Source organism: Mandrillus leucophaeus, unplaced genomic scaffold, assembly GCF_000951045.1.
Source record: "Mandrillus leucophaeus isolate KB7577 unplaced genomic scaffold, Mleu.le_1.0 Scaffold381, whole genome shotgun sequence".
NCBI classification, from domain to species: Eukaryota; Metazoa; Chordata; class Mammalia; order Primates; family Cercopithecidae; genus Mandrillus; species Mandrillus leucophaeus.
This window is the reverse complement of record NW_012104043.1, coordinates 422,178-447,397: the sequence shown is the minus strand read 5'-3', so window position 1 is coordinate 447,397 and position 25,220 is coordinate 422,178. Positions and strand designations below refer to the sequence as shown.

General features: G+C 40.5%; 1 protein-coding gene across 1 annotated transcript in view; it reads left to right on the top strand.

Moving 5' to 3' along the window:
* Positions 1-25,220, top strand: part of HERC6 (HECT and RLD domain containing E3 ubiquitin protein ligase family member 6) — a 62,613-nt gene that overhangs the window by 1,941 nt on the left and 35,452 nt on the right. Inside the window, exons 3-11 of the mRNA XM_011990765.1 lie at positions 1,719-1,795; positions 6,861-7,088; positions 9,561-9,655; positions 12,106-12,233; positions 12,982-13,118; positions 14,464-14,531; positions 21,182-21,303; positions 21,859-21,918; positions 24,831-24,924. Coding sequence (XP_011846155.1) covers positions 1,719-1,795; positions 6,861-7,088; positions 9,561-9,655; positions 12,106-12,233; positions 12,982-13,118; positions 14,464-14,531; positions 21,182-21,303; positions 21,859-21,918; positions 24,831-24,924 — 1,009 coding nt within the window. The remainder of the gene's footprint in view (positions 1-1,718; positions 1,796-6,860; positions 7,089-9,560; positions 9,656-12,105; positions 12,234-12,981; positions 13,119-14,463; positions 14,532-21,181; positions 21,304-21,858; positions 21,919-24,830; positions 24,925-25,220) is intronic.

Here is a 25,220-nt window from a genome sequence, read left to right as displayed (position 1 = left end):
AAAAAAAAAAAAAAAAAAAAAAAAAAAGACTATGACAAACACAGTTCCTAACCTGAAAGATGAAGGCAGGAAAAAACCTACAACACCAATTATTATTTAATTAGAGCAGAGTGAAATGAGATGTGACCGTTTGATCTTAATCTTATCTCTTGGAATATCTATGGGGGCCCACTTAGACCTCCAGAGTGGGTATAGAGACTACTGTAAAGTAGAAACATTTGAGCTGCAAAAGATACAGATATAAATCTTACCTGAACTTCCTTTATCACACTAAAACAGAGCCTCCTGAAAATACAGTTCCCAGTAGCTTCCTTGAGTGACAGTTTCCTGGGAATTCAGTTGTCATTAAGATAGACCATCCATTACCATTACCATCAAAAAGCCCAATAGAACCTTCTATACTTTCTCACTGAAGTCCCAAAGCCCTGCCTTTTATTAAGTTGACAGATATAAAACTTTACTTTGGGATATTCTGCAATAGCGAGCACACTTGTAAATAACCTTTGTCTTTTCTCATGTTAATCTATTGTCAGTTAATTTGCAAGTCCCCAAATATTGGACCAAAGGTGGAAGAGGAAAAGTTTTTTTCCCAACATAACCTTTTAACGTGTTATAAACCACTGGGCCCTAACATTTTACTTAGTAAAGTGGAGGGAAATGTCACATTTCCTCACAAACAGCTTCCCAGGACAGACATGACAAGTAGTTGGCTCTGGATTGTGTGTTTATGAATTACATACTTAGGGAATTTTCAAATGCATGCTTTTTAATATTAGGAAGTGACCTCTTGTTACCCCTTCTGGTCATTAAATTCTAGAAGAGATCAATGTTATTTGGGGGACTGAGCATTGAACTTGGAATGAAAAGACCAGAATTTGAGTCTGGTTCTACAACGTGATACCTATTTGACCTCTTTGAGTTTCATTAGATTCACCTTATGAAGTTGCCGACAGTGGCCAGGCGCAGTGGCTCACGCCTGTAATCCCAGCACTTTGGGAGGCCGAGGCGGGCAGATCACCTGAGATCAGGATTTTGAGACCAGCCTGGCCAACATGGTGAAACCTCATGTATACTAAAAATACAAAAAAAAAAATAGCCAGATGTTGTGGTGCATACCTGTAATCACAGCTACTTGGGAGGCTGAGGCAGTAGAATTACTTGAACTCAGGAGGTGGAGGTTATAGTGAGCCAAGATCACACCACTGCCCTCCAGGCTGGGCGACAGAGTGAGACTCCGTCTGTGAGAAGAAAAAGGAAATTGCTGATAGTTATCTGGTTTTGATCCACAAAAATGGTGGCAATTTTGTATGATTTAACGTAACGATTTCTTTATTAAATTAGGGCTTAAATTAGATGATGAAGATGTTGGTATTCTATAAATTCTAAGGCCCTATACTATATATGTAGAAAAACATTATTTTTCTCTTAGTCTAGTAAGTGTAGAATAAAATTAGTATATTAGATATTGCATTAAAGTCCAGTAACAATGGCTTTTGCATTATATACTGTTTTGGATTCTGTCCTATACCTTTGTACATGTTGATGTCATGTTAAAAACAGTTTGAGAGCTTTGGAATAAAGGTACTACAGAAATACAAGAAAATAAAATGGTTTTCCTAGACCAGATGTATTACTTGAGATACTTTTAAATATCTGTAGTCCACTGGACAACTCACTCTAAATAAGGATTAATTAACTTTGTATTATTTGTATTACAGGAAAATAACAACTCTGAATGATATAAAAATAATACAAGTTTCCTGTGGACACTACCACTCCCTGGCATTATCAAAAGGTAAGAAACACTTTTTGGATCTGAGTGTCATTAGGAAGTAATTTTTTGAATAGGAATTATAGCTGTTGATTTTTAATGCACTGGGGTTTATTTTGAAGTTTTTCATTCTCCAGGTTTCGTAAGATATATTGTTTTTATATTTTTTTCTCAAATTTCTTGGTCCTAATTATACTCTAAACAGTGCCTAATTTATAGTGCCATAAGGGGCTGTCTCTGGTTGTTTGACCTAATTGGCCAACTCTCTCAGAGCTTAGTAGTGGCTTTGTTTCCAGCCCTTTACTCTTTATGCTGAATGGCTTGTCCACACTGGCAGACTTATTTGTCTATTTCACTTAGATCAAAGAAAGAGAAGTCAAGGTGTCAAAATCATGACTATATTTTTTTCTTTTTTTAAATTTTTACTTCTTTATGGACACAAAACAATTGTACATCTACACTTTTTCCACCAAACTCCACCCTCCTTTGTCCACCCTCAATCCAAATTTCTCAATGGAGAGTCTGAAGGAGGAAAAATTTTTCCTCTACCCTCTTATGCGTAGTCTTTGGGAACCTGCAAATTAAATGAACAGAAGACAGATGAAAAGAGAAAAGGCACCCAATTTTTCTTTTTTTTTTTTTTTTTTTTTTTGAGACGGAGTCTTGCTCTGTCACCTAGGCTGGAGTGTAGTGGCACAATCTCAGTTCACTGCAACCTCCACCTCCTGGGTTCAAGTGATTCTCCTACCTCAGCCTCCCAAGTAGCTGGGATCACAGGTGTGTGCCACCATGCCCGGCTAATTTTTGTATTTTTAGTATAGACAAGGTTTCACTATGTTGGCCAGGCTGGTCTCCAACTCCTGACCTCAAGTGATCCACCCGCCTCGGCCTCCCAAAGTGCTGGGATTACAGGCGTGAGCCACCGCCTGGCCCCCAATTTTTATTAATATTTTTGTGTACAAGAGTTCACAGAAAAGAAGTGAAACTAAAAGTAGTGGTTAGACTCAGGGACTTATATACTGTTTTAATAAAGAAAAGGGAGTTTGGGCTTCAAGGGATAATAAATTGTGAGAAAGTGACTAGGAAATATATAGAGAAACCAATGGAAGATAAGGGATATTTTAGTAAGATTTGTTTATGCAGACTTAATCTCAGTGCTGCTTCATCGTCTTCAGCGATAAAAGTTACTCTTCTCTTCCTGGTACGGTAGAGTGGAGATAACACCACAAAGGGAAACTTATGCCCTGCTTTTAGGCAGATAAGAGAAGGGCAGAAACCTCTTCCTGCATCTCTTAACTCTCAGTTGCCTTCAACTCAAAACAGTCCTTATACCAAAGCAGCATATTCTTGTGTGGCATATCCTGATCCCCTTCAAAGGACTGTAACGTTTGTATGTTCCTCAGGTGATGTCTTATGTATCATTGCAACTGTGCCATGGTTTATGGACAGCTAACATTTATTGGTCGCCTTCTATGTGCCAGCTGCCATGTTAAATGCTTTATGTGTGTTTTTTCACATAATTACCTTACAAACACAGGAATTGGGCGGGGCATAGTGGCTCACACCTGTATTTCCAGCACTTTGGGAGGCTGAAGCAGGAGGATCACTTGAGGCCAGGAGTTTGAGACCAGCCTGGCCAACATAGTGAGATCCTGTCTCTACGAAAATTTGAAAAATTAGCCAGGCATGGTGGTGTGCACCTGTAGTTCCAACGAATCAGGGGGCTGAAGTGGGAGGAGTGCTTGAGCTCAGGAGTTTGAAGCTGCAGTCAGCTATGATTGTGCCACTGCATTCCAGCCTGGGCAACAGAGTAAGACTGTTTCTAAAAAAGAAAAACAAACCAACAAAAACAGGAGCAGGGTATGATTTATATCCTCATTTCAGAAATGGAAAAAATTGGGTTCAGAGACTTTAAATAATTTACCCAAAGTTACACACTAAGAAACAGAATTGTCAGGATTTGAACCTATAGTGTTTAGGTCTCAACCCTAAGTGCTTAACTACTACACTGCACTGACTACAGGTCCAGGGCATATCCCATGGCCATTGTGTGATTCCTTCTACCTGTCATTTCTAGGTCTTTGATCGTGGGCAAGTTATTTAACTTGGCTGAGTCTCAATTTTCTCATCTGTAGGAATACTGATACCTCACTTGCAGGTTATTTAGAAGATTCAGTGAGAAAAGATACTCTGTGTACCTTGTACAGTCCTTAGCGTATACAGAGGCACCATAAATAGGAGCATCTTTTCCTTCCTCACTCTCCTTCTTAATTATGGACATGATGTGAATTCTTTCCTTGGGGTACCGACTTGCCTTTGCATTCGTCTGGACTGTAAAGGCTGGGCAGAGCCCAGGCATTCAATGATTTGCTGTGGAGAAAGGTGAGTTCTCATAGACCTTCGTGAGAGTTTGACGTTTTATATTGTGCCCTCAAAATTATTTTCTGTGTTAGAAATTACTTTAGAAGAGTTAAAAAATAAAAGATGTAATAATTTATTAAAAAATCTCTGAGATGTGTTAATATTTCACTGGGTGTATACTTAGGCATTAGATAAGCTTAGATTCGGTTTTTATTTTCTGGTTGTGTGCGGTGGCTCACACCTGTAATCCTAGCACTCTGGAAGGCGGTCACTTGAGGCCAGGAGTTTGAGACCAGCCTAGCCAACATGGTGAAACCCTGTCTCAACTTAAAATACAGCCTGGGCACGGTGACTTATCCCTGTAATCCCAGGACTTTGGGAGGCTGAGGTGGGTGGATCACCTGAGGTCAGGAGTTGAAGACCACCCTGGCCAACATGACGAAACCCCACCTCTACTAAAAATACAAAAATTCACTGGGCGTGGTGGCAAGTACCTGCAATTCCAGCTACTCGGGAGGCTGAGGCAGGAGAATCACTTGGATCTGGGAGGTGGAGGTTGTGGTGAGCCAAGATTGCGCCATTGCACTCTAGCCTGGGTGACAGAGCGAGACTCATCTCCAAAAAAAAAAAAAAAAAAAAAAAAATGGCAGATTAATAGGAGAAAAGGCATATGCACTTATTAATATGCCTGGGGGAGAACCACAGAGCAATCACCCCAATGCCCCAGTGGGGTAGAGAAGCTTATGTACCATCTCGAGGCAGAGGTGGTCCTGTTGTGTAGATGAAGCCTTACAGGTAGCAGCCCTCAAAGAGAACAGATGGTGAATGTTTCTTTCAGACCTTTAGAGGCGTGGAACTCTCAGTTAATCTTTCCTAGATCAGACACGGGAGGGCCTCAGAGAAAGCCTGCCTGCATCAATGCAGATTCTCTGTACAGGTGCAAATCTCCTTCACAAAAGACAGCTTTTTAGCTATTCTTGTACTTCTAGCCCTACTGAATAGCCATCTTGAAATAATGTTAAAGAAGTGGGATGAAATATATTGGTTTGGTACCCCTTCAAGAGTAAGGGGGCAGAGAGTGAGTACCTGGGTGGAGGGAAGGAGTCTTTCTAGTTTATAAGGTGGTCAGGGAAGATATCTCTTATAAGGTGACATGTGAGCAGGAACCAAATGAAAAGGGAGGGAGAGAGAGATCAGGATGCTAACCATGAAAGAATTACCTAGACACAATGGCCATGAGGTTGGGGCATGCTCAGTACTCCAGGAATAGCAAAGGGTCTTGAGAGAAGGGAGCAGGGGGAGATGAAGTCTGGGAAGTGGGGGTGGGCCAGACTGGTGATGTGGGGTCTGTGATGGGAGTTGGTCCTTCATTGAGTGAGATAGCAAGCTCCTGAAGTATTCAATTGGACTTACATTTTTAAAAGGATCACTCTGGCTACTCTTTGAAGAACAAACTGCTGGGGTCAAGGGTTGCCTCGGGGAGATCAGTGAGGTGCTGTTGTCATTTTCCAGGAGAGAAATGTTGGTGACTTGGCTAAGGTGGTATCAGTGGAGAGGTGAGAAATGGTGGGATTCTGGATAGAGTTTGAAGGTAGAAGTTTTGAATTTGCTGGGTTGATGGGTGTAAAAGAGAGGAGTTAAGGATGACTCTAAGATTTTTGGCCTGAGCAGCTGAAAGAACACAGTTGCCCTTAACTGGAGGGAGAAGAGTGGACATTGTTTGAAGGGATTTTTGAAGGTGACCTGGACCACCCCGCTTGCCTTTAGTTGGGATACTTTAATCTCATTTTTTTCTTTATCTCTGTTTTACCTTTTAGAGATTTGTAAAATTAAATAGAAGTAGAATAGAAATAGAAGGAAATCCTACCACTTGCAACTTGGAGGACATCATGCTGAGTAAAATAAGCCAGACACAGAAAGACAAATACCTAATGATCTCACTTAGATGTGGTGTCTAAGAAAGTCAAACTCAGCCAGACGCGGTGGCTCACGCCTGTAATCCCAGCACTTTGGGAGGCCGAGGCGGGTGGTTCACTTGAGGTCAGGAGTTCCAGACCAACCTGGCCAACATGGTGAAACCCCGCCTCTACCAAAAAAATACAAAAATTAGCCGGGCATGGTGGCACACATTTGTAATCCCAGCTACTCAGGAGCCTGAGACAGGAGAATCACTTGAAACCAGGAGGTGGAGTTTGCAGTGAGCCAAGATCGCGCCACTGCACTCCAGTCTGCATGACAGAACGAAACTCTGTCTCAAAAAAAAGGAAGTCAAACTCAATAAAAACAGAGTAGAAAGGAAGTTGCCAGGGGCTGGGGGTTTGGGGGAAATCAGAAGATGTGGGTCAAAGGGTACAAACTTTCAGTTATAAGGTGAATATGTTTTTAATGTACAGCCATGTGACTATATAGTTAATAATAGTACATTGTATACTTGAAGTTTGCTAAAAGGGTAGATCTTAAGTATTCTCACTGCACACACACAAAGGTAACTATGTGAGGTGATGGATATGTTAATTAGCTGATTGTGACAATCATTTAACAATGTATATGCATTTCAGCACATCATATTGTGTACCTTAAATACATGAAATTTTTATTTGTCAATTATACCTCATTAAAGCCACAAAAAAATTTGTAGAATTACAGTGTAGTTTCTATTTGAATTTGGTATTCTAATATGTGTACAATTCTTAATTTCTTGTCTTTGTTTTTGTTTTTGTTTTTGTAGATAGCCAAGTGTTTTCATGGGGAAAGAACAGCCATGGGCAGCTGGGCTTGGGAAAGGAGGTCCCCTCCCAAGCCAGCCCGCAGAGGGTGAGGTCCCTGGACGGGATCCCCCTGGCTCAGGTGGCTGCCGGAGGGGCTCACAGCTTTGCCCTGTCTCTCTGTGGGACTTCATTTGGCTGGGGAAGTAACAGTGCAGGGCAGCTGGCCCTCAGTGGGCATAATGTCCCAGGTAAGGAGATAGTCTTGTTTGTGCAGTAAATCATTCTTTCTTTCCAGTTGGAAGACCAACTTGGCAAAGGGCAGTCTTAACAGTTAAAACAGTGGTTCCCAAACTTGTGACACATTTGAATAACCTAGGGAGCTGTATTAGTTTCTTGTTGTAGAGGTAACAAATCGTCTCAATCCTAGCAGCTTAAAACAACAGAAATGTATTATCATGTGGTTCTGGAGGTTAGAATTCTGACACAGGTCTCACTGTGCTAAAGTCAAGGTGTTAGCAGGTTGCCTTCATCTCTACAGGCTCTGGGGGAGAATCCATTTTCGTGCCTTCCCCAGCTTCTAAAGGCCACCTGCATTAATTGACTCATAGACCTCTTCTTCAAAGCTAGCAGTGGCTGATCAAGTCTTTCTCAAGTCACATTACTTTCACGTAGATTCTTCTGCCTCCCTCTTCCTCAGTTAAAAGACACTTGATTACAGTGTGCTCACCTGGATAATCCAGGTGACTCTCCCTTGTTTTAAGGTCAACGGATTAGCAACTTCAGTTCTGTCGGTTTCAGTAACTTAACATTTACAGGCTCCAGGATTAGGAAGTAGGAGACCATTATTCTTTGGGAGGCCATTATTCTGTCTACTGTGGGATCCTTTAAAAATCCCGATGCCCAGGTCAGACCCCATACCTATTAAATCAGTATGTCTGGGGGTGAAACCCAGAAGCATCCGTCGTCATTAGAGATCTCACAGGTGATTCCAATTTGCAGCAAAGTTTAGAAACTGCTGGATTGGGAGACTGCTAACATTAGGTCAAACAACCAGTTCCTCTAGACAAAAGAAAACTTCTATAAACAACCAGTTCCCCTGAACACAAAACTCTTCAAGATGTACTCCCCACAAACTCCATCCTCCTCTATTCAATTCCTTACATTTGGCTAACATATAGTTAACACCTAACCTGGGCCAGTCCCATGCTGAGCACCTATACCTTGTTTCATTTCATCATTTCAGCATTAGCTAAGTTTTTCTTTCCTTTCCTTTCCTTTCCTTTTCCTTTCCCTTCCCCTCCCCTCCCCTTCTCCCCCTCCCCTCCCCTTCCCTTCCCGTCCTCTCCCCTCCCTTCCCTTGTCTTTCCTTCTCTCATCTTCCCTTTTCTTTCTTTTTTCTTTTCTTTATTCTTTTCTTTTCTTCAGACAAGGTCTCACTCTGTTGGCCAGGCTGGAGTGCAGTGGTGCGATCTCAGCTCACTGGAATCTCAGCTCTCGAGTAGCTGGGACCACATGCACACATCACCACACCCAGCTAATTTTTGTATTTTTTGTAGTTTCAGGCATGAGGGTCTTGAAGCTTAGCTGTCTAGGTCAATAGCCTTGGGGTTTCACCATGTTGCCCAGGCTGGTTTTGAACTCCTGCGCTCAAGTGATCCACCCGCCTCAATCTCCCAAAGTACTGGGATTACAGGTGTGAGCCACCATGCCCAGCCAGTTTTTCTTATCTTTTCAATTTTTATAATACATTTGCAGAGCACCTATCGTGTGACAGAAATATGTGAAAATTGTCAGAATCAATATGGAGTCACTTATTTCAAACCCTAATAAAATGGAGTTGGGAGGCGGGGGGGCGGGGCATGAAGGGAGGATCCTCACACAGATCCACCTGATAATAACTATCCCAGAGGACTCTACCAAAACCACAACCTTGCAGTTAAGGCCACTTCTATGAGGACATCTTTCCAGTAACAGTGTTTCCAAACTGCAGCCTTGCAAGTAACCTTACTAAATGGCAACCTTGCAGTCAGGGTAGCTTCTGTGAAGACCCTCTCCTAGCAATGGCCAGTGCACATGTCACTGCCTGCAATAAGTCCTTGTAACCAATGAACTTCTGTTTCAAAATAAGCTTCGTGTAGTTTTCCTTTTTGCCTTTAGAAGTTCCCGCTTGCCTCAACCTTCCCAGATATGCCCATGGCCTGCTATGACATGCATATCCTGGATTGTAATCCCATCATTCATTCCCAAATAAACTTGTTCTTTGAGAGCCTCTCTGTTGTTATTTTAAGTTGACAGATGAATACAACACAATGGCAGTAGTATCAGGCATGAGGGTCTTGAAGCTTAGCTTTCTAGGTCAATAGCGTCGGGCATTCCAGAAGATGAGATAGCTTCCAGAAATAAATGTTAAAGGGCACTTAATTTTTTCTTTCCCAAGGTAGGGTTTTTCCTCTGTCTTATACTTTGGATTGTTTACTTTTAAAATTATGTTAACGAATTATAAAAATAATAAAAGATATAAAAGATACCCCTTACATGAAAAATATAAAAAGATATTAAACATATAAATACTCATGAAATCTGAAAAGTGTGTTAGTGAATTTTAAGAATAATAAAATATATCTGTTACATAAAAAAATATAAAAAGATATTAAAATGTAAATAGTCATGAAATCTGAGTCTGTTTCTTATACTCTAGAGATGCTGCTTTCTTTCAACAGTGCAAAGCAACAAGCCTCTCTCAATTGGTGCACTGAAGAATCTAGGTGTGATTTATATCAGCTGTGGTGATGAGCACACTGCGGTGCTTATCCAGGTAATCTAAAATGTGTTGCTATTTTTTTAAGTTCCAGAGAAATGTTAACAAGGTACATATGTACTAATTATTGTTGAAAGCCAGAGACCTTAGCCCATTTGGGCCACTATAACAAAATACCGTAAAAAGAGTGGCTTATAAACAGCAGAGACCTATTTCTCATAGTTCTGGAGGCTGGAAAGTCCAAAATCAAGGTGCCAGCAAATTTGATGTCTGATGAGGGCCAAACTTCTCATTCATAGATACCATATTTTCACAGTGTCCTCACATAGTGAAGGGGGTGAGGGCTCCTTCTTGGGCCTCTTTTGTGAGGGCACTAATCCCATTCTTGAGGGTTCTGTCTTCATGACCTAATCATCTATCAAAGGCCCCATCTCCTAATATCATGGCATTGAGGGTTAGGATTTCAGCCTATGAATTCTGGGGGGATGCAGACATTCAGACTGTAGCATAAGATATATATACTAATATCTAGACAGAGCCATTCAGTGTACACATATCTAAAGAGGAGATGTGAACCAAATATAAATCATAAGGTTTTCAAGATCCTATAACCAAAGCTAATTTCAGCTTTAGGAAATATCTTTAGATACCTACTAAATTAGGTTAATAACCGGGTGGGGTGGCTCACGCCTATAATCCCAGCACTTTGGGAGGCCGAGATGGGCGGATCACGAGATCAGGAATTCAAGACCAGCCTGGCCAACATAGTGAAATCCCATCTCTACTAAAAATACAAAAATTAGCTGGGTGTGGTGACAGGCACCTGTAATCCCAGTTACTTGGGAGGCTGAGGCAGGAGAATCAATGGAACCCAGGAATCAGAGGTTGCAGTGAGCCAAGATCTTGCCACCACACTCCAGCCTGGTTGACACAGTGAGACTCTCCTGTCTACAAAAAAAAAAAAAAAAAGTTAGGTAAATACAGGAACTAATCCCTTTTAGCAATTATTATTATTATTATTATTATTATTATTTATTTTTTTATTTTTGAGACAGAGTCTTGCTCTGTCGCTCAGGTTGGAGTGCAGTGGTGCAATCTCGGCTCACTGCAACCACCGCCTTCCAGGTTCAAGCAATTCTCCTGCCTCAGCCTCCCAAGTGGCTGGGATTACAGGCGCCTGCTACTATGCTAGGCTAATTTTTGTATTTTTAGTAGAAACAGGTTTTCACCATGTTGACCAGGCTGGTATTGAACTCCTGACCTCAAATAATCCACCCACTTCAGCCTCCCAAAGTGTTGAGATTACAGGCATGAGCCACTGTGCCAGGCCCCTTTAGCAATTATTCATTGACAATGTGATTCTACAGATAAAAATTATTATAGAAGCAACAAAGTAATTTTTACAGTTTTCAATAACCCACTTTACAGACTAGAATATTATTTCATTTCATTTCTTGCTTGGCATAGTTACGACCCAGCTCCCTGAATGTTTTCTTCCCATTCTTGTCCTTACCATACAATATATTCCAAAGGGATGGATTCCTTCTGGAGCCATAAGGAATAGACTTGAAAACTGCTTGTGTAGTTGAAATGTTTGCTTAAAAACTATATGCCCCCGATTATTTTTATTGTTTGTTTTAAATGCATATCTTAAATTAGAAAACCCTCAATTGTTTGGATTATATTATTCATAATATAAAGAATAAATAGAATTAAATAGAATAAATAGAAATAAAGAGAAAGCTAGAGTTGTTTGTAATCATAGAATGTTTTGGGAAGACAGTAATTTTAGGAAAATACTCAAATAAATTCAACCTCATACTTAAATGTTGGTTTTACTCTTGAACCAGTTAATTCGTCCATCTATTCATTCAATAAAGACTTATTAAGTACCTAATTCTTTCTTTTTCCAGCTTTATTATGGTACAATTGACAAATAAAAATTGTGTATGTTTATGCTGTACAACATGATGTTTTGATCCATGTGTACATTGTGAAATGATTACCATAATCAAGCTAGTTAACATATGCATCACCCCACAGAATTATCTTTTTTTCTGGTTAGAATCTTTAAGATCTACTGTCTTAGTAATTTTCATATATGAAACACATTATTAACTCTAGTCACCATGCTGTACAATACATCACCAAGGTGCCCAGTTTTTAAGGAAATGCTAATGATTTTTTTTTTAATTGTGTAGAGATGGGGTCTTGCTGTATTGGCCAGGCTAGTCTCAAACTCCTGGCCTCAAGCAATCCTCCTGCCATGGCCTCCCAAAGTGCTGGGATTACAGGTGTGAGCTAGTGTGCCTGACCCCAGCGATTTTTCATGTTTAATGTGTTAACTCAACATACACTATTAGAAAGAATAAAGGATCTCGCCTATTTATGTAGAGCTTGTGTTTCACAGAGTGCTCCCATATTAACTCTTGTAAGACACTTAATCAGTAAGCTTTTAGTTACCTTTTTAAACCTGAAATTAATTTGATTCTTCCTTTGCTAAGCAGGATGGGAAAGTGTTCACATTTGGAGACAATAGCTCTGGACAGCTGGGATACAGCTCCACTCCTGAGAAGAGAGGTCCACAACTTGTGGAAAGAATTGATGGCCTAGTTTCGCAGATAGATTGCGGAAGGTAATAGGCTTCTTCTTCTTCTTTTTCTTAGCATGTGTAGAAAGTGTTATATTTTCTTACTTAGAAATGACTCACATGGAATGTTATCAAACCTTAAAACCCTAAAATATGTGGTTGCTGTTTTTATAGAGCATTTTCCTGCCTGAAAATTTACTTATTTCAAATATAGTTTAATCTTTCAGTTTTTAATCTTTATTCTAGGTATTTTATTTATTTAATAAGAAATAATTGGAAGTCTACTGTGTAGAGAACACTGTACCAGGTGCTGGAGGATGGGAAGTAGATTGATAAAAATAGCAGAGCTTTCCTGCTTAAGTTGATAAGACAAAATTAAAGTAAATTAATCTCATGATGCAGAAGAAGAAGAATATATATATTTACATATATATTCAGAGTTCTGCGTAACCTAATTATGAGGACACTTTGAGTGTTTAAATATCTACCCGATGCATTAAAAAACACCAAAAAAATAGAAATGCCTGCATTTAAAACACAAATGATAGAAACCATAGTAAAGAACCATCAATAACATTCTATTTTTAGGATTAACAGTAAGTTAATAATGACTGGCCGTCTGCTTAGCCACATCCTTTGATGCCCTCTACCACTGATATTGTGATAAGGGAGCTGGGTGCTTAGTAAAAGCAAATTGGTTTTTTGTGTTTGTTATTTTATGTTAAGGGACATCATCTTTCTCAAAAGCCATGAGTGCGTTAGTCTTCATTATGGTGTTTTCTCTCTCCTTTAGTTATCACACCCTTGCATATGTGCACACCACTGGTCAAGTGGTATCTTTTGGTCATGGACCAAGTGACACAAGCAAGCCAACTCATCCAGAGGCCCTGACAGAGAACTTTGACATTAGATGCCTGATTTCTGCTGAAGGTATGAGTCCCACTAATTCATGATTTTGTGTTCATCAGTGCCACTGGAGGAGAACTAGTATCTTTCAAAGGATCCTACAGAACTGTAGTTTCCCTAGTACTTTTATTTTTTTTTGAGACAGAGTTTCACTCTTGTTGCCCAGGCTGGAGTGCAATGACCTGATCTCGGCTCACCACAATCTCCGCCTCCCAGGTTCAAGCGATTCTCCTGCCTCAGCCTCCTGAGTAGCTGGGATTACAGGCATGTGCCACCAAGCCTGGCTAATTCTGTATTTTTAGTAGAGATGGGGTTTCTCCATGTTGATCAGACTGGTCTTGAACTACCGACCTCAGGTGATCTACCTGCCTCAGCCTCCTAAAGTGCTGGGATTACAGGCGTGAGCCACCACACCTGGCTGTACTTTTACTTTATATATATACACACACACACACACACACACACAGACACACATATACATATACACATACACACATATATATATGCACTACATATATATACACATACACACACATATATGCACTACATATATATACACACACACATATACATATACACATACACATATATATGTGTGTGTATGTGTATATGTATATGTGTGTGTGTATATATATATGTAGTGCATTTTTTTCTTATGCAGTGAATCTTAGGGTATTTGGTAATCATTTCTAAAGATTAAGGTAAGTTCAAGACCAGCCTGGCCAACATGGTGAAACCCGTCTCTACTAAAAATACAAAATTTAGCCGGGCGTGGTGGTGCAAACCTGCAATCTCAGCTACTCGGGAGGCTGAGGCAGGAGAACTGCTTGAACCCAGAAGGTGGAGGTTGCAGTGAGCTGAGATCGTCCAGCCTGGGCAACAGCGTGAGATTCTGTCTCAATAAAATAAAATAATAAAATAAAATAAAATAATAAAATTAAGAAGATTAAGGTAATACAGAAGAGGATCCTAACTTGATTATGTAAGCATCAGAACAATACACTTTTTTTTTCCATAAAGTGAAAGCAAGTTTATTAAGAAAGTAAAGAAGCAACCAGAACAATGCACTTTTATATATTTAATCAAATGTCTTCTAAAGCATGGCCACGTGGCTGCATTGTGCAAGTGCATGAAAAACTAAATTTTAGACTAAGTGAATATATGACATGTAATCTGATCAAAACTGATCTTTTATTTCAATATGATGGGAGGGGAAAAAAGAAAAAAATTAATCTTTTATGCGTTTATAGTCAAAATCCGTTTAGGAGAATATAAATTGCCAGTAAGTAAGTAAATTTGGCTTGGTAATACATCAGATTTATTTTTACTTCTAAAAACTCTTAAGCATGGATTTATGACTCTCTTTTAGACCTCGTGGATGTTCAAGTCAAACACATTTTTGCTGGAACATATGCCAACTTTGTGACAACTCATCAGGTATCTATTATACTTTTTGTTCCTCTTAAAAATTATTTTTTCTCAAGATATCACAGCAGTATTTGAAATACTGTATTATTCATATATATTCAGGCGTTTTACTAAAACAATAAGGTCCTGTATTAGAATGCTTATGAAAAAATATTACATAATTCTCACTTCCTTATTTGTTAACTTTCCTAACAGATTAGACACCCCCCCCACCACCATTTCAGATTTCTTTTTTCTTTATTGGTAAGTGTGTATGTTTGAATTTGCATTATGTAAGTGCACATACACACGTAACTTTTGTCAACAGCAGCTGTTTCCATCTTGAGGAGGGAACTGAATTTTCCCTGTCCAGGACTGTGAAGAAAGGGTTTCGAAGGTGTCCTGTAGGGAGTTTCCCAGTGGCACCTCCTTCAACGGGAGGATTGCCATGTGTGTGAGTGTGCAGGGGTGTGTGTGAAGGGGGCGGTGTGCAGCGTCTCAGCTGTCCTCTATTGCAAGGGTCACATCATCGAGTCCCCAACTCAAGTTTATTGCTTAATAAAATTAATGGTGATAGATAACAATAATGACTCATTTTAACTGCAGTCACCATGTGTCAGGCAGCAGTCGAAGTTCTTCAAATGGATCAAGATGTTTAATGCTCATATCAACTCTTGTTGATTTTATTTTTCACATTTTACTGCTGAAAAAGCTGAGTCTCAGAGAGGTGAATTTATGCAAAGTTGCACTGTTAGTAAGTGGTAGAGCTGGATTCGCATCCAGGCAGTCTAACCCCATAGCTTACACCATTATCCACCATGCTATAGTGCCTTCCTAATTGTTAACAGGAGGGATTTTATTATTACATTTCTGGGTGAGTTCTGAAGTGTTTTTATGGAAACAAAAGCCTTCATAGTTATTTTTGTAATTTGTACTTTTTCCTGTTATCAGGAATGTTACTTGATGTTTAGAACATTCCTGATAACAGGAAAAAGTACAAATTAGAAACATAATAGACCCTTTCTATAGTCCCTGGCACAGAAAGTGGTCAGAGGCAAAGGTTTCTGTGCTGCTGGGATAGTTAGGAGACTATACTTTGGTTGCTGTATCATAGCCGTTCAATCAGCCGCTCAACAAAAATTGAGACCCTTTTATATATCAGGCTCTGCTTTTGGTGCCTGGGACAAAAGTGAATAATACACACAAGGTTACCCTCATTCATAGCATTTGGACTCCACAGGCAGGGCCGGACCATAAATATGTGAATGCAAAATAAATAAGATTGTATTAGGGGCCCAGCACGGTGCCTCATGCCTGTAATCCCAGCACTTTGGGTGACCGAGGCAGGTGGATCACTTGAGGTCTGGAGCTCGAGACCAGCCTGGCCAATGTGGCGAAATGCCATCTCTAGTAAAAATACAAAAACTAGCCGGGCATGGTGGCATGAGCTACTCGGGAGGCTGAAGCAGGAGAATTGCCTGAACCCAGCTACTCGGGAGGCTGAGGCAGGAGAATCGCTTGAACCCAGGAGGTGGAGGTTATAGTGAGCTGAGATTGTGCCACTGTACTGCAGCCTGGGGCACAGAGCAACACTCTGTCTCAAGAAAAAAAAATTACATTAGACAGTGACAAGTACTCTGAAGAAAACAAATCAATTGTTTGAGATTGATGAGGTGGTGTTCTTTAGAAAAGCCTGTCAGAAAAGGCCTTGTAGAGGCTGTGACAGTTGAGCAGAGATTTTAGCCATGCTTAGGTCCAGAGAAAGAATGCACAGAGCAGAGGGAACTGCACACAGAAAGACTACGAGGCAAGAATGAGTTTGGTGTGTGTGACAGAAGGCCAGTGAGGCAGAACCATAGGAAGAAAGGATGAAGAGCTCTACAAAATGGAGCCAGTTCTGTAAGCTGGGGTCAGCTATGTGAGGGGGGAACTGATCAGAAATGTGCTTGGAAAGGAGACCTAGAGACTGAGCTGGATATGTGAATGCGGGGCTCAGGAAGGGTGCTGGCAATGCAATATAAACACAGCAGTCATCAACCCACAAACGGGATTTAAAGCCAGGGACCTGGATGAAAGCTCACCGAGAGAGAGTGCAAATGAGAAAAGAAGGGGGACAAAATCAAGCGTCTCCACTAGAGGTCAGACAGTGGAGGATCCAGAAAAACAGATTAAGAAGGACCAGTTTCGGAGGAAAGGAAAATCGGGAGAGGCTGGCCAAACAAGCCAAGAGAAGAAAGCACCCGTTCGGAGGTCCTCTCTTTTGTTTTTGTTTGTTGGTTGGTTGGTTGGTTGTTTTTTTGTTTGTTTTGAGACAGGGTCTTACTCTGTTACCCAGGCTGGAGTCTTGGCTCACTGCAGCCTCAAATTCCTAGGCGTAAGCCATCCTCCCACCTCAGCCTCCCGAGTAGCCAGGGCTACAGGCTCACACCACAATGCCCAGCTAATTTTTGTATTTTTTTTTGTAGAGACAGGGTTTTGCCGTGTTGCTCAGGCTGGTCTTGAACTCTTGAGCTCAAGTGATCTGCCCACCTTGGCCTGGCAAAGTGCTGGGATTACAGGTGTGCACCACTGTGCCTGGCTCCCAGTAGTACCTCTTATCTACAGTTTTGCTTTTCACAGTTTCAGTTACCCACATTCAACTGTGGTCTAAAAATACTGAATGGAGAATTCTGAAATAAACAACTTGTAAATTTTAAATCACATGTTCTGGGTGGCATGATGAAATCTCACGCCATTCCACTTCATCCCTTCATCACAAGAAGTAGGGTGAATACAGTATAATAAGCTATTTTGAGAGAAAGAGAGGGGCACCACATTTACATACGTTTTATTACAGTAAATTGTTATAATTGTTTCATTTTATTAGTTGTTGGTATTAATCTCTTACTGTGCTTGATTTATACATTAAAGTTGATCATATGTATGGATGAATAGGAAAAAACATAGTCTGTATGGGGTTTGGTACTATTTATGGTTTCAGGCATCCACTGGGGGTCTTGGTGGATACAATACACACATCCCCCATGGATAAGGGGGACTGCTGTATTTCCAGAAGGAGAAAGTGGCCAGTTCTGTCAAATACAGCCGAGTGGTCAAGTAAGAGGAGTGCATAGTTTACTTTTGCTGTGGTAAGATTGTGTTATTGCAAAGGAGAGAGAAGGAAACCTGACCTGAGTGGGCCAGACAGAGAATAGAAGGGGAACAAGTGCAAACAATGCCTCTGACAGCTCTGAGAAATTTTGATGTGAAGGAGAGTAGAGAACTGTGGGAGGGTTTCTTATGCTGCACAAGAAAGAGTGAATAGGCCGGGTGTGGTGGCTCACACCTGTAATCCCAGCACTTGGGGAGGCCGAGGCAGGTGGATCATGAGGTCAGGAGTTCAAGACCAGCCCGGGCAATATGGTGAAACCCCATCTCTATTAAAAATACAAAAATTAGCCAGGCATGGTGGTGGGCACCTGTAATCCCAGCTACTTGGGAGGCTGAGGCAGAGAATGGCGTGAACCCGGGAGGCAGAGGTTGCAGTGAGCCGAAATTGCGCCACTGCACTCCAGCCTAGGCAACAGAGCGAGACTCCATCTCAAAAAAAAAAAGAAAAGAAAAGAAAAGAAAGAGAAGGAAAGAGTGAATAATTGCAGAAGCAATGTCTGAGAGTAGGAGAGAGGAAGCAGAATCTAACGCATGATTGAGGGGTATGAACAGATGTATTTATTCTGCTGTAATAAGAAACATGCAGGTGCAGGTAGGTTGATGGTGGGAAGATGATTAGTTCTTGCTTAGTTGCTTCAATTTTCAGTGATGCATAAGGCAAGGTCCCCATCTGAGCATGAGCAAGCAGAGGAGTATGAAAGGTTTAGGAAGAAAAGAAAGGGTTGCGGCAGTTGTCTTAGAGAGGGAAAAAGCAGGTAGCCTTGGAATCCAATAGACAGTGTCAGGTGCCCATTTGAAATCTGTGGTCATAGGCTTAAAGTGAAATCAGTCTGCACAGTTGTGCAGCTTTCTCCAGTGATGTTAGGCTGCTTCAGTTGGATTTTGGAGTAATTCAGAGTCAAGTTTAATTACAGATGGAATTTTGCTAGGTAAGTACAATAGGAAATGGACAAAAGAGTTATAGGTGTGATTATAGTGATGAACCATGGAATTTAACCTGGGTGAGGGGGACAAAAGAGGGTGATGAATCATGGACGAACAACAGGGCTAATGAATTGGAGATCCCGGTGCACAAAAGAATCTTGGACTGCGGGTTTTACTCTAAAGGAGGTGAATCTGAAAGATGATGTATGATGGTCAGAGAAGAGAACATTTCCGGTAGAAATTTAGAAGATGGAACAATTAATAATTATAACATCCAGCTTCTCACCTATATCTAGGGCAGTGGTTTTCAACTAGGGGTGATTTCGTGCTCCGGGAAACACTTGGCAATGTCTGGAGACATTGTAGTTTGTCATAACTAGGGGAGAGCATGGTGTTGGGAGGTGGCTGCTACTGACATCTGATAGGCAGAGGCCAGTGATGCCACTAAACATCCTATGATACCCAGGACAACTGCTCACAACAGAGTTATCTGACCCAAAATATCAATAGTGTCAGTTTAGAAACCCTGATCCAGGGCATGTGTGGCTGCGGTGGAGCAGAGGAAAAGATTGAAGATGATTAAGAATTGAAAGATGAAGATGGGAGATAGATAATGTTCATCAATTCTGAAGTTACCAAGAGCGAGGGCAGGAAGGGTGACCATGGGAATCGTGCTGTGAGGAAGACAGTCAGCAAGGTGCCAAAGCTTTTGATGAATGAAGAGGAGTGACCAGGACATTGGGAGAAGATTACAAAAGAAGAGGAGGTAGACGACATAGTCTCGTGCCGTGCATTTGGGAGGAGCTAGGGATTTTGAAGCAGAAAATAAAGAAATGGTATGTAAGTGCCAAGAGGGAGCACCTCATTGTCCCAAGTTTCCTGGGATGTGGGGGAAAAAAAACTTCCTCTTGATCAAACTACAGGGAAAACCCAGGACTCAGATCAAGAAGCTGAAGGGAACTTTAAGAGCCGTGGTTACCTGTCTTTTTCAAGGGGTCTTTTATTTCAGCATTAAACCAAAATGATGCAGGATTTCCTGACTCATAACAAGTGCAGTGGAGGCATAGGTATAAGTTAGAGCACCAATGCCTCTGGAAGACTATGTTGAAAATGGATTTTTCTTTCCAGACAGTGATTTTTGACACCCCTGACTGGGTTATTTGCTCTAAAGTATTATATAGAACGATGGTTCTCAAAGTGTGGTCCCCAAACCAGCAGCATCGGCATCACTGGAGAATTTGTTAGATGCAAATTCTTATGCTCTACCCTGATCCACTGAATCAGAAACTATGGGGTGGAGCCCAGCAATCTACTTTAACAAGCCTGCCAGAATCACCCACCAGGTGATTTGGATGCACTTAACAATTTGAGAGTTACAGACATAAAAGTAAACACTTGTGGGTGAATAAAGGGAACAAGAAAACTGATTATTGAGTGCCTGTTATAAACCCAAAGCTTTTTATACCTGCTATAATTGAATCTTAACAAGAACCCAGAGAGGTAGTTATTATTATCTTTTTATTTATTGTGGTAAAATATATATAAATGCAATTTGCCATTTTAATCATTTTAAGTATACAATGTAGTGACAGTGACATTAATTACTTTCATAATATTGTGCAACTCTCACCACTATCCACCTCATCCAACTCTAAGGCTTTTTCATCACCCCAAACAGAAATTCTGTAACTATTAAATAATAACTCCCCATTCCCCCTCTCCGCCCCCAGCTTTAGGTAATCTTGAATCTACCTTCTGTCTCCATGAATGTGCCTATTCTAGATACTTCATATAAGTAGAATCATACAATATTTGTCATTTTGCATCTGGCTTATTTCACTAACTTGTCTTCAAAATTCATCCATGTTGTGTAGCATGTGTCAGAATTTCATTCCTTTGGTTTTTTTTTGTTGTTTGTTTTTTGTTTTTTGTTTTTTTTTTGATATGGAGCTTCACGCCTGTTGCCCAGGCTGGAGTGCAATGGCATGATCTCATCTCACTGCAACCTCCACCTCCCAGGCTCAAGCGTCCTGCCTCCGCCTCCTGAGTAGCTGGGATTACAGGTGACCACCACCACGCCTGGCTAATTTTTTGTATTTTTAGTAGAGACAAGGTTTCATCATGTTGATTGGGCTGGTCTCAAACTCCTGACCTCAGGTGATCCGCCCACCTCAGCCTCCCAAAGTGCTGGGATTGCAGGCGTGAGCCACTGTGCTCGGCCAGAATTTCATTCCTTTAAGGTTGAATAATATTCATTTTTATGTATATTTTAAAAATCTATTCATCTGTTGACGGACATGAGTTGTTTCCATCTTTTGGCTATTGTGAATAATGCTGCAATGAATATTGATTTACAAGTATCTGTTCGAAGCCCTGTGTTCTTTTTTTTTTTTTTTAATGATGAAACTAAGGCTCAAACCAAGCAAACTGGCCCAGGCTCGGAGGTGGAATAGCCCTACTATTGGTCTGACGCCAAAGTTCCTCCCACCAAATGCTACCACCCAAGACGGCAGGGCCTATTTACCACCCATGCCAGATGATTTACTGTGTAATTTACTACTGAATGTGTGTGTTCCTGATCATTCTTGTTTTTTCCTTCCCTGAAGGATACTAGTTCCACAAGTGCTCCCGGGAAAACCCTGCCAGAAATAAGCCGAATTAGCCAGTCCATGGCAGAAAAATGGATAGCAGTGAAAAGAAGAAGTACTGAATGTGACGTGGCTAAAAGGTGGCTCTGTCTGATAAGTTATAAGCCACTTTTATCTGGTTCTGAGGCTTTGGTAATTTTATCCTAAGATAGAGGTTTTGGTTTTGTTGTGAAGGTATTTGTTATTTGACCATGATTCTCTTCTACAGCCTCTAAGTGTGACTAGTTCATCAATGTACTCATTTATAGATATATGGAGGACATGTGATATCCCAGGTGCCTTACTAGGTGAGGGAGTTGCAGGAGTGAATCAAAAAAGCTCACAAAGCCATCAATAAGGTGGACTGTTTTCATATCTTCATAGTTTACCCTTTGGAGTTTTATGAGTTTTGGTCTTCACAGGGATAGGCTTTAGTTAAACCTACATGACTTGAACAAATCAACTGTAAAATGTTTTGGTGAGATTTAGAAATAATATGAACAAAATATACCCAGGATTTGGGAGACTCTTAAGAGAGTAGTTATTTTCATTAATAATGATTCCACATCATCATTTACTTATTCAGACATAATAAGATTTTTAAAAGGCATGCTTTATGGTATGTTGTGACTTATCCCTTGTTATTACTTTTACAGTGAAATTAGAATGATATTTTCATCTCCTGCTTGTCTGACGGCGAGTTTTTTAAAGAAAAGGTAATACATAAGATTTACCTTCATTTAAAACACTGGAAAATATTTAAAATGAAATGTTTCAAGTAGGTTTGATTTGCGAATTTTGTTATTCTTGCTCACAAAGTCCAACACAGAGAACTCTGTAGGTTGTTATAGAATTCTTTCATTTTATAAAGTAATTTTCTGTTAGACCACCGTAAGTTGTAATTCCTAATTAATATTGTTTACTTCCTTCATACCACTTTACTCTGTTGTCTGACTAGAAGGAATGGTCTTTCTTCAGGATCTTTGTATATATAAGGGATTGACTAAATCTCACATTGCTTTAGTACTTAGAAGCCAAGAGTAAGTACACTTTACCATTTTTACTGTGTACGATCAATTAAAACATAGATCTTATTTATGTTGTCTTTAACTCACTGCTACAGAAGAAAATCTGATTTCACTCCTATTTGGTTTAACATTTGGTCTGATCCAATAGTTGAAAAAATTCCTGTAATGCTCAATATTTGAGTCTTCTATTTCTGCTCCTTCCTCCAAGCTCTCCAATATGGCACCTGGGTGTAAAAGGGAAGAGAAGGAGAAATAGCAGTGTAAAGGGTCTTAGGCTGCCCTCTGCCTCTTTGGAGACTGATGCCTTGCTGATCTGTCTGCAGCTGGTGTAAACTCATATGGGTTCTCCTTTGCTTGGTCCTCTCTCATTAACGCGGACTTAAGTTTGCTCACTGGTTCAAAATATGGTGATACACATCTTGTACCCACTCCTGGCCACTAGGTGGTACTCACTTAACCCTTGTTGCTATTACTTGCCCTTGTACAACCCCCTTGGCAGTCCCAATAGTTCTTAACCCAGCTGCATTCTCAGTCAACTTGTGGGACTAGAGGAACTGTTGGATACCAACAATTTCACCTCAGGCTAATTCTTACTGCATGTGGGAAAATCTTTTCTATGTGAAAATTATTTTCTTCTGAATGTGAAAAAGTATCTATGCTCACTTCCCAGAAGTGAGGAACTCCTAAGATGTCAAAGGCTGCAAAAGAGAATATATTTTAAGGGGGAAATTTATAATGCTTTGTTTTAGTACTTACATAAATATTTTAGCCCTAATATTACTATCAATCAGTTAATCTAGCAAGGAGAAAATATTTCTTTCTTTTTTATTATTTATTTATTTATTTAGAGACGAAGTCTCACTCTATCGCCCAGGCCAGAGTGCAGTGGTACAGCTCGGCTCACTGCAACCTCCACCTCCCGAGTTCAAGCTATTCTCCTGCCTCGGCCTCCCAAATAGCTGGGATTACAGGTGTGCGCCACCACACCCAACTAATTTTTTATATTTTTTTGGTAGAGATAGGGTTTCACCATGTTGACTAGGTTGGTCTCCAACTCGTGACCTCAAGTGATCTACCCACCTCGGCCTCCCAAAGTGCTGAGATTACTGGCATGAGCCACCGCGCCCAGCCTCTTTTTAAAATTTTTATTATTTTTATTTATATTTTTGAGACAGAGTCTCACTCTGTCACCCAGGCTTGAGTGCAGTGGTGTGATCTCTGCTCACTACAGCCTCTGCCTCCTGGGTTCATGTGATTCTTCCGCCTCAGCCTCCTGAGTTGCTGAGATTACGGGCATGCGCCAACATGCCCAGCTAACTTTTTTGTAGTTTTTGTAGAGACAGGGTTTCACCACGTTGGGCCAGGCTGATCTCGAACTACTGACCTCAAGTGATCCACCCACCTCAGCCTCCCAAAGTGCTGGGATTATAGGCCTGAGCCACTATGCCTGGCATTTTTGTTTGTTTTGTTTTGTTTTGTTTTGTTTAATGTTTAGAGATGGGGTCTTGCACTGTTGCCCATGCTGTAATGCAGTAGTTTGATCATAGCTCACTGTAGCCTTGAACTCCTGGGCTTGAGCTATCCTCCCACCTCAGCCTCCGGAGTAGCTGAGACTACAGGTGTGCACCACCGTGCCTGGCTAATTTTTATTTTTTTATTTTTTTGTAGAGACAAGGTCTCTTCTGTGCTGCCCAGGCTGGTCTCTTGAACTCCTGGCTTCAAGTAATCCTCCCACTTTGGCCTCCCAAAGTGTTGGAATTATAGGCATGACCCACTGCAGCTGGCATACAATATTTGATAATGCATTATTTAAAAATTATTAGGCTTATTGAATGCTGGCCTCTCAAATATCACTAAAACAACTTGTTGATAAGACAGGCCAGAGAGAACAGCATACCTGAACAAAACTTCAGTAGTGTTTCTGAGAGAAAAGACCAGGTCAGAATATATTGAGAATTGGGAGTCTGGTTTAAGGAGGTCTTTCAATGTGAGAGGGAAGGCTGGAGGTTTGATTTGGACTGGGAAAATGAACAACAATCTAGGATGTGTGGAAACAGCAAGGTAAGGATTTTGAGATAAGGGATTCAAAGAATCTTTGGGCACAAACTGTGGATGCTCTCCATTGAAGAGTTAAATGGGTCTTTCAAGAAGTTCCCATGATGAACAATTGCCATTTGTCTAGGCAAAAGTTTCCTGGAAAAGTAAAGTCATGCTAATAAAAACAGTGGAATTACAAAGTTCTGTAACTATGAATGGTAAGGAGTGTGGGGGGCAGGTAGTTCTAGTTCTTAGTGTGCAAACTGAGTGTGGGGGCAGATGGTTTCCGTTGTCAGATTCAGCACATAAAATTTTATTAATATGGCAGCCCAAACTTGATGTAGCCACTATAGAGATACTAAGTGGTTATCTACTGTCTTTTAACAAGGAGAACATAAACTATACATTGTTTATGTCAAGTAGGTTGATTATTTTGAAAGGCAAGCTTTGAGAAAAGGTTTGTATCTTATATGTAATAAAATAAAACAATAAATGACATATGAACTTTAGAAATATCCCTTTCCCTATGTTTATGTGGTTTCTTGCATTTCTTGTATCCAAAGAGGAACTGGAGAAACAACGTCCATTGATGTGGACTTAGAAATGGCAAGAGATACCTTCAAGAAGTTAACAAAAAAGGAATGGATTTCTTCCATGGTAATAGCCAATACTTACTTTAGATATAGAACAAATATGATTGCAGTTTATTTTTGTTGGAAGCTGGATGAGAGGGGACTGTGACTGTAATTGCCCAAAGGGTTCTTCCTGCCCACTGCAGAAACAAAAATTGACTCAATGAGACTATGACATTGTAGTAAAGAAAGAGTTTAATTGACATGAGGCTGGCCATGCCATGTAGGAGATAGAATTATTACTCAAATCAATCTCCCTGAAGGCTCAGAGTTATAACTTAGGGGTTTTTCTTTTTTTTTTTTTTTTTTTTTTTTTTTTTT